The sequence below is a fragment of the Pelodiscus sinensis genome, chromosome 4 (genome assembly GCF_049634645.1).
Source record: "Pelodiscus sinensis isolate JC-2024 chromosome 4, ASM4963464v1, whole genome shotgun sequence".
Lineage (NCBI taxonomy): Eukaryota > Metazoa > Chordata > Testudines > Trionychidae > Pelodiscus > Pelodiscus sinensis.
Window position 1 is genome coordinate 7,093,664 of NC_134714.1, and position 12,263 is coordinate 7,105,926.

The 12,263-nt window shown below is 48.5% G+C and overlaps 1 protein-coding gene across 5 annotated transcripts in view; it reads left to right on the forward strand.

Annotated features, from left to right (window-relative positions):
• Positions 1-12,263, forward strand: part of FRMD6 (FERM domain containing 6) — a 204,091-nt gene that overhangs the window by 170,572 nt on the left and 21,256 nt on the right. For all 5 annotated transcript variants that reach the window (XM_075926189.1, XM_075926190.1, XM_075926188.1 and 2 more), the window contains 6 exons: positions 837-1,075; positions 2,235-2,325; positions 6,284-6,363; positions 8,419-8,495; positions 10,423-10,609; positions 11,205-11,360. In XM_075926189.1, the coding sequence (XP_075782304.1) occupies positions 977-1,075; positions 2,235-2,325; positions 6,284-6,363; positions 8,419-8,495; positions 10,423-10,609; positions 11,205-11,360 (690 nt within the window). In that variant the 5' untranslated portion in view covers positions 837-976. The remainder of the gene's footprint in view (positions 1-836; positions 1,076-2,234; positions 2,326-6,283; positions 6,364-8,418; positions 8,496-10,422; positions 10,610-11,204; positions 11,361-12,263) is intronic.

Genomic DNA, 12,263 nt, shown 5'->3' on the forward strand with positions numbered 1-12,263 from the left:
TGTTCACCCCCTTGCGTCCTTCCCAGTCAGGGTCCCCAGCCGGCTCCCCTACATAGGCTCTCATTGCAGCTTGCTGTACTTGTTTGTAATGGGTCTTCAGGCTGTTGTCAGAGCAGTGGGGGACAAGGGCTGTTGGAAGCAGGCGTGCGGTGTGAGGAGCCCCAAGGAAGGAGCTGTCCCCGTAGAAGCAGCGCTGGCCACCCCGCTACCCACTCGAGTTTGGCCCGGCCACCCCGCCTCATGACGGGGGGGCAACCAGGAAAAGTGTGAGTGGGGCTGTGACCCTGGGCGCCAAGTCACAATGCCACACCCTCAGATACGGTCCATCTCTCCTCCCCACCCCTCCATCATGACAGAGGGACAGCCAGGACAGATTGGAATGAGCGGAATTGGGACCTGGCACACAGTGTCGCCAGGTTCTGGTTGGGGTTGGGCCCCCAGGCACATGCTGCCTGTGTCCATGCCATTGTTTCTTAAACTGTGTTGTGGGGAACACCGGTGTGCCGCGGAGAACAGAGTTCAAAATGGCCGCTTTTTTTTTTTTTTTTTTTTGCTCAATTATTTTCCCTGACCCTTTTTGTTTTGTTTTGTTCAACAAAAAATCCTTGGTGTTCCTCATAAAAAAAATTCTCTGGTGTTCCTCGGTCTTAACACTGGTCTACGCGTTAATCCGGCCCAGGCGCAGGAAACCCTTTTCCGTTGTAAGGGATGGTCTCGGCATGGGAGTGGCTGAGCGCCACGAGGGGAAACCGTTCCACTGACGTGCACCCTAGGTTCAAAGAAGGCTGGTGAGGTTCCTTCTCTTCTGACCGGGCTCTGTGTTCTCTCCTTCGCAGCGATGGCACCCCCGGAGAGAGACGCCAGACGGCCCCTCCTGTCGCGGGTGTGATGAGGACAAGCCGCTGGCCGCTGAGTGCTCTGAACCTGCCAGGATTCGGAGCGCCGCGTTGAGCCACTAGAGAGCGCCCAGAACACGATGAACAAACTGAACTTCCAAAACAACAGAGTCATGCAAGACCGCCGTAGCGTTTGTATTTTCCTTCCCAACGACGATTCTCTCAACATCATCATAAATGTAGGTAAACGCTTAACCCGGGTATTTCTGGTGTGCTCGTCTGACATCAGGTCTCCTGGCGTGTTGTCCTCCCAGCCAGCATGGTGCTGATTGCCCTCTGGTTTACTGACTGGCTCTGACAAGCTTTCTCACACACTCGTGCGACACGCTCTCTAGGCTGCCCCTCGACTGACAGAGGAGCAGAATTATTGGCAATTCTCCCTGTAGCACAATCGTTCACAATGAGTGACCAGCAGGGTTTTCCCCCCCAAAAGTCCCCTTGCCATGTGGTTGCCTTGCTTCTCTGTTAAGGATGTGGATGTGTATCCAAGGCCACGGTTAACCAATGAGACTGGACTCATCAGTTAATCCCCATGGTTACATGCAGCCGCCCTCCTCCCCCTGCACTGCTGCCTCTGTATCAGATGCAGCAGTGGGGGGAGGCGGGAGCAGGTGCATGTGGGAAGCTGGCTTTTAAGCTGGCTCCCAAGAGCTGTCTATCCTCCCTCCCCCGCTTCCCCCTTCCTTCTGCTGCCTCCCACATTTTTCTCCTTCTTTCTGCATCATTTTCTCTTCCAATGTAGACCCGGCCTAAGCCTTAACACTGCTACCACTAAAGAAGAACTTCTTTTGGCACAAGTGGTAGTTTTTGGCCCTCTTCAGGGACTATGCACCACTACGGGCCTGGGACTAACGCCAGCCCTCTGCACGAGGTTGATTTTCATCCTTGGGGAAGATGAGAGTTTTGTCCTTCCTGTGTGGTTCTGAGTGGCCACTGCACACAATATAGTAACAGCCTTGAGGTCTTAAGTGGCTGTGGATCTGTTGCTGTGATGGTCAGAAAGGCCTTGCCTGTGGCAGGCATTTTATTTTGTTCAGGACAAATATTTTGTGAGACTGATATCAAAAGTAGTGACCACCTTGGCCTACCTTTGGGAAGTTCAGTGTCTGTTTTATAGAGTGGGTAATGGAATTTGGTGTATATGCAGTAGAGGATACGTAACATATGTGCCTAATGCTTTACTTTTCTCAGCATTCACACAAAGCTTCCGTTGGCCTTCAGTGGAAGCCATGAATACAGGACGGCTTCAGGACACGGCTTGATGAAAAATGATAGAGCACACAGAGAACCTATTGGCAATCTGGTTAATATTTTCAATCCTGTGTTTTTCTGCTGCAGGTTAAGATAGTATGTCGTGAGTTACTCGTCCAGGTGTGTGACATTCTGAGGTTAAGGGATTGTCATCTCTTTGGACTCAGCGTTATCCAAAGTAAGTCTTGGTTTCAACTTGCAAGGGTATGTCACGAGATGCAACAGGAGTAGAATCATAGAACACTAGAACTGGAAGGGACCTCGAGAGGTCATCAAGTCCAGTCCCCTGCCCTCATAGCAGGACCAAGCCTGGTCTAGATCATCCCTGGTAGATGTCTATCCAACCTGCTCTTAAATATCACCAGAGATGGAGATTCCACAACCTCCCTCAGCAATTTATCCCAGTGTTTCACCACCCTGACAGGAAGTTTTTCCTAATGTCCAACCTAAACCTCCCTTGCTAGAATTTAAGCCCATTGCTTCTTGTCCTATCCTCAGAGGCCAAGGAGAACAATTTTTCTTCCTTCTCCTTGTGACACCCTTTTAGATACTTGAAAGCTGCTATCATGTCCTCTCTGTCTTCTCTTTTCTAAACTAAACAAGCCCATTTCTTTCAGTTTTCTCTCATAGCTCATGTTTTGTACACCTTTACTATTTTTTGTTGCTCTTCTCTGGACCCTCTCCAATTTCTCCACATCTCTCTTGAAATGCGGTGCCCAGAAGTAGACACAATACTCCAACTGAGACCTAATCAGTGCAGAGTAGAGCGGAAGAATGGCTTCTTGTGTTTTGCTCACAACACACCTGTTAATGCTTCCCAGAATCATGGCTGCTTTTTTTGCAACAGTGTCACACTGTTGTCTCATATTTAGCTTGTGCTCCACTATGACCCCTAGATCCCTTTCTGCAGTGCTTCTTCCTAGACAGGATAAAGCTCTGGGTTTGGCGCTGGCTTACATCTGTGTTCTATTTTCTTGACATTTTCTATACGTCTTATGTAACCACCATGTGCCCTTGGCTATTGTCGCGTCTCCAGAGAACCTGGTCATCCTGCACTAAAGGCGGTGAGATTTGGATCAAGCCCCAGGTGAGCACAGCTGCCATTAAACAGACACTCCAAATAGGGATGGAAGCGACTAGTTGATTACCCTGTAAGCAAATGCTTATCGGGCGGTCGAGTAGGAACTTGACTAGTCGCTTCCCCTCACCCCTTGCTGCCTGCGGCTCTTGTATATTTCAAAGGAAGAGGTGCAGAGGGGAACCCATGCAGACGGGGACTCCCCATTGCCTCTCTCCCATCGACTACTCCATTAGCTAATTAATCGAGATTTGACATCCCTAACTCCAAAGGGCTTTTCATAGCTCCGAAGGGATGTTCAATCACCCCTTCGGAAGACACACAATTCTTCTGTACAACTTGAGTCAAAAGCTATTACAGCTTCCTTCAAAGTCCTCGGCAGCTTTTGTGTGAGATGTTTCACTTCTTTATCTGTTCCGCAAGTGGCATCTCTTAGAAGGGGGGTTGCCCTTTGGTAGTTCTCTAGCAGGCTAACCCTGCCAGGACTCGATATCTGAGACCCAAGAAGGACAGTTAGTGATCTTTGTGGGCAAGCTTAATCTGCTTATAAATTGGGCCAAGCTGCCTTCCAGAAGTGGGTCCCGTACGTCCCTCCGTTCCCTTGGGCTAACTAGTATATTCCACGGATTCCACATTGAGAACTTGGTATCAATTGGGAACTTCTGGCCCTGTGGAATTCCTCCTGGTCCTCTTCTCTCTGGCACCCACAGGCTGCCCATCTTCCTCTGTGTCCAGCCATGTAGGATTCTGCATCTGGTGGTTTCCAACCATCTGGTCGCCTCTCCCGACTTCCTTTCTCCCCAGTTTCTTGGTGGCAGTCTCCTTTCTCCCTGGAGCCTGCAGTACTGGTGTTTCCCGAACCTGGCTGCCGAGGAACTCCTCCGTGTCTCTGCTTGCCTCTGTCACGCAAAAATCCTTCTGTCCAGCACCGCCACAAAGCTGCACTTCAGGCACAGAAAGTCCCTTCTGGCCTCAGGCAGGATAGAAAACGTGGCACATCCATTGCAGACCACCTCCGTGGCTGGCCATCTTGAATTTGCTCATACAGCTGAACCTGGAAGAAGGTCCTCTCCTCTCCCTCCAGAACTCTACTCTTAGCTGCCTCGGTTTGCGGCTCCTGAGTTAAGAACACAAGAACGGCCAGACTGGGTCAGACCAAAGGTCCATCTAGCCCAGTATCCTGTCTGCCGACAGTGGCCAGCACCAAGTGCCCCAGAGGGGGTGGACTGAAGACAATGATCAAACGATTTGTCTCCTGCCATCCATCTCCAGCCTCTGACAGAGTCCAAGGGCACCATTCCTTACCCCCCGGCTAATAGCCTTTTATGGACCTAACCTCCATGAATTTATCTAGCTCTTTTTTAAACCCTGTTATAGTCCTAGCCTTCACAGCCTCCTCTGGCAAGGAGTTCCACAGGTCGACTACCTGTAATTTCTACCTATTAATTTCATTTGGTGTCCTCTGGTTCTTATATTATGGGAACAAGCTAATAACTTTTCTTTCTTCACCCTCTCCACACCACTCATGACTTTATAGACCTCTATCATATTCTCTTAGTCTCCTCTTTTCTAAACTGAAAAGTCCCAGTCTCTTTAGCCTCTTCTTATATGGGTCCCGTTCCAAACCCCTAATTATTTTAGTTGCCCTTTTCTGATTTTTTTCTACTGCCAAAATATCTTTTTTTGAGTTGAGGAGACCACATCTGTACGCAGTATTGAAGATGTGGGCGTACCATAGTTTTATATAGTGGCAGTAAGATATTCTTTGTCTTATTTTCTATCCCCTTTTTAATAATTCTTAACATCCTGTTTGCTTTTTTGACTGCCGCTGTTCACCGCATGGATGTTTTCGGGGAACTATCCACGATAACTCCAAGTTTGCCTAGCAGCTGACTTTTTTGTACCAAGTCTCCCTGCTTAGTTCAGCTCCACCCTGCCAGGGAGCATTAACCACTCTGGGGCTATGTCTACACTCGCAGTTTCTTGCGCAAGAACATCTTGCACAAGGGTTCTTGTGCAAGAACACGTCCACACTGCCAAGTGCGAGCTGTGCTTTTGCACAAGAGTGCCCATGGCAGTGTGGACGCTCTCTTGTGCAAGAAAGCTCTGGTGGCCATTTTAGCCATAGGGCTTTCTTGCACAAGAAATCCCTGCCGAGCGTCCACACTGCCCTCTTGCACAAGAGCTCCTGCACAAGAGGGCTTACACCTGTTAAAAAAGAGCGTAACTCTTGCGCAAGAAGCCCTCTCTTACCATTCCATACTGTAAATTTCCTTGCGCAAGAGCGGGCAGGCAGTGTGTATGCTCTGCAGATTCTTGCACAAGAACAGCCATACTTGTGCAAAAAGCTGCGAGTGTAGACATAGCCTGGGTGTGTCTGTAGTGCAGTTAGACACCGGTGGATGGTTTGTGCCAGCTGGCTTGAGCTAAAGGGCGGTTGGATTGGGGTATAGATGTTCAGGGCTCAGGTTGCAGTCCAAGGCCTATGCTGCAAAGTGAGCCCAAATGTCTACACGACAGCTCAAAAGTCCTTTACTTTGAGCCCCGGCTCAGTCAGCGAGCCCAGGCCAGCTGCAGAGTTTTACTTGAAGCGTGGTATACCCTCCGAGACGTAAAACAGGTGGGGGCTGATCAAAGCACCAGAGATGTCACTGTCCCTTTTAATACGAACGAGCACAATAAAATGTTTCTTATGGAGCTGTAGTTGCATGGAGAGCAAGGACAAGCTGCCAAATTGCAAACTTACTGGCTTCTACCGGCGAGATCTTGCAAGGAATCTAGTAAGGTGCTTCTAGATCCTCTAGGGCATGAGAAAAGTGAGACCCAAGTATACTTGCCCGTGGCATGGATGAAGATCTGATAGTCTTCCACAGAAAACATGGGGGTTTGTTGCTTACACTAGAGAGTGTTGAAATAATGCTGCATTTTCTTCTTTTGAAATATATTTGCGAGATTATGTAACTGTGGGCATGAAATTGGTATGTTGGTTTGTTTTTTTTTTAAATCTTGGGTGGGGCATTTGCCTTTTCCTTTCTGACCCCCACTCTGTCTAACACAGACAATGAACACGTGTATATGGAATTATCACAGAAGCTCTACAAGTACTGCCCAAAGGAATGGAAGAAGGAAGCTAGCAAGGTATGACCTTAAGAGTTTGGCTGAGAGGGGGCAGTTGTATCCTCTCTACAAAATCAGTGTTTTACATAGCGGGAGCTAGGGTTGCCAGATAGTTTCACAAAAAATGCCGAACACTGTGGGGGGAAAGAATTGATTGAGCAAAAAAACTCCGAAAAGTTGTTGAGCAGAAAAAAAAAAAACGCACAAAAAAAGTGTCATGGCCCCTTTAAGTCCCCACACACTGCCCCCACCTCTGCCAAACACAACAGGGGAAGAATGTCCCAAGCAGCCTGCCATCTGAGAAAAAGAGAAAATACCAGACATTTTACATGTCCGGTATTTTACCGGACAGAAGCCGCAAATACCGAACTGTCCAGGCCAATAGCGGACACCTGGCAACCCTAGCAGGAGCTGTTACTAGGGATGTAAAAGTGTAGTCGTTTCAATGGTTACCCAAATGGTTACACGCGGCTCCCGATCTGGCTCTCAGGGAGCTGACTTCCACCCTGCAGGGTGGCAGGTGGGAGCCGGTAGGCGTGGGCATTTGGCTTAAAAGCTGGCTCCCGGTGCACGCCAGCTCCCGGGGAGCTGGCTGCCGTCCCATGCTGTGAGAAATGTAACCACTGACATTTTTTTGCGTGTTAGCCAATTACCCTCATTTTAACATCTCTAACCGTTACACTTAGGGGAGGTTTGAAAGAGTCAGAATTTATAAGACAAAGCGGAAACCTTGAAGCATGCAAAATTAATTAAAAACGAATCAGCTTTTTCTGATGATTGGTGTAGGCTGAGCAGAAAGATGTCTTAATTTGTGTGCCCTTCTACCTGCAAAGCATAAGGGGATCTCAAGTTCTCCCTCCCTAAGCGATCGGTAAGGGAGAAGCAGGAGAAAATAAAGATTACCTAGATGGCAACTGAATATGGCTGGATTGGAAGCCAGGAGGGTAAATTATGGAACGTTTGGGGAAACTTGAGAATTACATTAGGATCCCAGAAAATTAACCTTCACAATAACAGGCACATTTGTCAAAACTAGTCAACCCATATACTAAGCTATGGGGCAGGAGACCTCAGACAAGCGATCAGGGGATGGTTTCTTGTATTGAAAGACGGGGAGAAATGTGAATTGAATCTCTGCAGAAAAGGTCCAGCCTTGTTGGAGATAACAAGGAAAAAATGCATAAAAACAACAAACTCTAAACACAAGGATGGTTTCTGTCCCTGACAACAGCTGCTGGAAACTTGTTATAAATGTTGTCAATTTAAAAAAAATCTTTGTAACGCATTTAGTGCGTTGAGTTGGTTTTTTTCAAAACATGAATTTTTTTCTCTTCAATCTTTCATAGAATTTTTCTCACAATTTCCACCAACCTCATTTTTGAAATCCAGGAACTACTGAACACAAAACCTTTTCTGTTTTGAAATGGAAACTGAAACTTTTTCATTTAGCGAAATAGCCTGACTATATGAAATTGAGTACCAGAAGGGTAGCTATGTTAGTCTGGATCTGCAAAAGCAACAAGGAGTCCTGTAGCACCTTATAGACTAACAGATGTATTGGAGCATAAGCTTTCGTGCGCAAAGATTCACTTAGTCAGATGCGTGTATCTGACATGTGCATCTGACGAAATGGATCTTTGCCCACGAAAGCTTATGCCCCAGTCTATGAGGTGCTACAAGACTCCTTGTTGCTATATGAAATTGGCAACTTGCGGGAAGGGGGTAAAGCATGAAAATGAAGGAACAAAAAGGCACCGAACAACAGTCAACAGGCTGAATATTTTTCTCTTGGAAGCTTTCCAAAATAGAAAACTTTGAAAACTTTAAAGCATTTTCATGAAAAACATCCAGTTTAGGGGGAGAAAAAACCTGACCAGACTTGCATTGTTCTACTAGTTCCATCTTCTCTGTTTTTTGAACCTCCTGGATGTGATGGGTGTGATACATTTTGCGCCGAGAAACATCAAAGACACTCTTATCTTTCCGATTTCACAGAAAACTTGGCAAAACATAATAATCTCAATGGTTTCTTCATATGCTTTGTGTAAGGAACTCTCGATATTTTCTCTATTGCAGGGCATTGACCAGTTTGGCCCTCCAATGATTATCCATTTTCGAGTGCAATATTATGTGGAAAATGGTAGACTGATCAGGTAAGACAAGGGTGGGGAACCTTTTTTGGGTTGGGGGCCACTGACTCACAGAAAAATCAGTCGGGGGCTGCACACAAGTGAGAAACCAACAAAAAAAAACCCTCCACCCCTCACCAGCGTGAGTTCCCCAGTTCTGGGGGAGGAAACCCAGGGGCAGGATCCAGGCAAGCCGGGGGCTGCATTCAGCCCCCGGGCCTTAGGTTCCCCACCCCTGTGGTAAAATAATGCATTTTTTTCACCAAAAATGTTTTTTACTGTAGCTGTGTGTGCACAAACTCGTTCTCCTCATAGCTATCCATTTGCTTGTTGTGTGGCATTATATAACCTATGTGTGCCTGCAACTGGGTGTGCATACTTGCATGTGCATCTTCTGCACACCTCTTGAAAATATGGGGTTCCAGCAATGTGAATCATTGAGCACTAGGATTAAACAGACATGTAAATAAACCCATTTGCAAAGTCTGTGTCTAGGTGAGATTAGATTGTGGTCCGAGGACATAAGGAACAAGCAAACGGGCATGTGCAATAGCTACCACTGCCCTATGTTTCTCATGTTAAGCTAGTCACTACTTAGGCCAGGTCTACGCTACGGGGCAAGGTCAGCTTAAGGTATGTGATTCCAGCTATGTAAATAACATAGCTGGAGTTGACATACCTTAAAGCAAACCTCAGCGCCGTGCCCATAGCGAGAGGTAGATAGGAGAAACACTCCCATCGACTTCCCGATGGGGGCACCTTCAGCGTTCAATTTAGTGGGTCTAGTAAAGACCCACTAAATCAAACGCCAGAGGATCAACCACTGCAGCATCGATCTTCCGACAAGTCTAGGGTTGGCCTTAGAATATGAGCGTCTCCTCCCCACAGCTGAGGGCTGAGCTGTTTCAGATATTTGATTTTGGCTGTGACTCTAGTTAGGGTTTGCAGACTATTGGGAATAACTGTTTTTAATTAAAGGGGGGAAATTGCTCACCAAAGAAAACAGAGGAAAGTGACTAAGAACCTCAGTTCTGTATTGTTTACATGAACTTTACACTGTTTATGTACGTGGGCAATCCCTGTCCTTTGCACACAGAGGTCCTGGTTTGGAAACCCTGACCTGAGAATTCTTTAGTGGTGACGTCCTCAGCTCAGCTGGGACCGTGTGCTCTTCGTGTATTGTCTCTCGGGCAGGGTTACCAAGGTCTGGGTTTCCCCGACACTGCCTCTTGTTTGATCCTCCACCCTCTGTCCCAGCAGATTTTTTTTAGATAGGGGGCAAACTCCAGGTTTTCTGCAGAGCAGACATTGCAGCTCATAAAGAACCGCGATTGGTCCACCTCCCAATAGGTCCCTCCCCTGCATCCACATCTGATTGGTCCCTGGCAGTGAATAGATTCCGTCCCTGCTGATGCCCTGGGGAGAGGGAGAGCCCCTCGGGGAGGTGCTGATTGACAGCTGTCACTGTGTCCTGGGTCTGTACCAGCCTCCCTGCCGCTGTGATGGGGAATCACACTGCCGAAGTGAGGCCCCCAGCAGCACCCCTTCCCAATTCCCCCTTTTCCCTCCAGCCATCCCCTCTTTTTGGGACCCTGCCACATGGTCACCCTCCTCTGGAGAATATGTATCCTCTCAGCTCTAGATGCACAGAGATGGGGGAGTGCTGTGCTGGCGGGAGGAAGGTACAGGGGACATAACAGCCGGGCACGGGGGCGTCATTCGAGCTCCCTGCCTCGGGTGCCAAAATGTTGTGGGCCGGCCCCGTACAGGGAGCTCCAATATTGGGCTGGCTCAGAATCTAGCCTGCACATGCATTTAGCCCCGGTGTGGCTTCCCAGAGCCCCCGTGGCCCGGAGCCGGGCAAGGGGCTGAAGGCAGCTACGCGTCACAGCCCCGCGGGGCTGGTTCTGTGGCGTGCGCTCACGGTTCTGCTTTCCCCCTCTCCCCGCAGTGACAGAACCGCCAGGTACTATTACTACTGGCACCTGCGCAAACAAGTGCTGCATTCCCAGTGCATGCTGCGCGAGGAGGCCTACTTCCTGCTGGCGGCCTTCGCGCTGCAGGCCGACCTGGGCAACTTCAAAAGGAACAAGCACTATGGGAAATACTTCGAGCCAGAGGCCTACTTCCCCACCTGGGTAGGTGCGGATAGCGATGGGGTCTTGTTCCCCGCATGCAGGACTGGGTTCTTCCCCAGGACGAGACAGGCCCTAACTGGGAGCGTGGTAGATGAGCAGGATCCCACGCGATCGTAGCTGCCCGTAGTCCGCGTGGCGGGATCGGGCATCAGGGCGGGGCTTGCAGGTGGGCCTGCTTGTGCCTAGTGGAAAATGGGTGAGAGGCTAGCGATCGGCGGCTGCATTCAGAGATTTGCGTGGGCATTACGGTTGTGGTCTTTCTCCCGTATGATAATGCTGCCTGGTGGTTGTCCCAAAAGGCCACTGGGGGGGGGGGGGGGGGGGGGGGTGGTTGAGTTCCCTCCTCTGCCACAGACTCCCTCTGTCTGCCTGGGCAAGTCACTTAATTCTCGCCCTGACACTGTTAGCCCTGCCTTGCCTCTCAGGGAATTGTGAGATGCTCAGCTATTGTGCGAGTGTCCCATAGCAATAGCTTAACAGGAGGTGCAGTAGGTCACAACCCCACATGGAAACCTACCTGTACAAAAGGAGGCTGTTTTCCTGCCTCTCCGAAGCAGCAGGCCCTGAGGGGTGTCTCTTGATTTCTTCCAAACAGGTGCTGACAAAGCGAGGGAAAGACTACATCTTAAAGCACATCCCCAATATGCACAAAGATCAGTTTGCACTCACGGCCTCCGAGGCACATCTTAAATATATTAAGGAGGCCGTCCGGCTGGATGATGTCGCTGTTCATTACTACAGATTGTATAAGGTAAGAGAGGGCAGTAAATCTGCAAGGGGGATGATGCCTTTTTGATTGGGGGGCCCTTTTTATTAAACGGGACAGCTGCTGAATAATTTCTAGCATGCTTTGGGAAGTGCTGCATCTGAGATGTCACTTGATCATTACTTAAGGGCAGATCAGTGATGCATTTAACTCCAAGAGGCCGGATATTGCTGCTTTTTATAGTACTTTTATTTTTAAAAGTGGAGAGGAGAGGAGATGAAAAGCAGGCAGGATGTACCGATGGGATGGGTGGATTGGCTGCTGCGCAGCAGACAAGATTTTCAGGGTAATTTCTCATCCTCCCATGACCAATTTACATTTCTTTCCTCCTGGGAACGAAGCAATTTGTTTGATACAGTCTGATGTTTCACAAGGCGTTTTGTTATCGTCTTCACATTAAAGGGGAGAAGTCTGTCTTCTGCAGAACAGAGTGACAGCCAACTACGAATACAAATATGATAAATCCCAGCAATGGAATGAATTATTAAAGAGGCTTCGAAGGCTGAATGCTGTGGAAGGAGCATCTGGCTGGAAACAGCTGCGCAGTTTATTTTTCCATGTTGTCTGTGCTTTAAATGACCAATTTTTGCTCACCCGCTTTTTAGCTACCTGGGTGCAATAGTAAAACAGTGGGTATTTTCCCTCCTCGCCTCTCTTCCTTTCCCCCTGCTCAGGGAGTTAATAAACACCAACCAAATGTGGAGTTTGGGTCAACAGAGCCTGACATGAGCTCTGACAAAACCATTGGGAGGTAAGATTCCTTGGGAAGCAAGTCAAAGAGGAAAAACAATGGAAAACAGTTGGCAATTTCTCAGAGACATAATTAAGGGCACACGAGCAAACTATTCCATGGCAGAGGAAAGAGGCGGTATGGCAAGAGACCGCCCT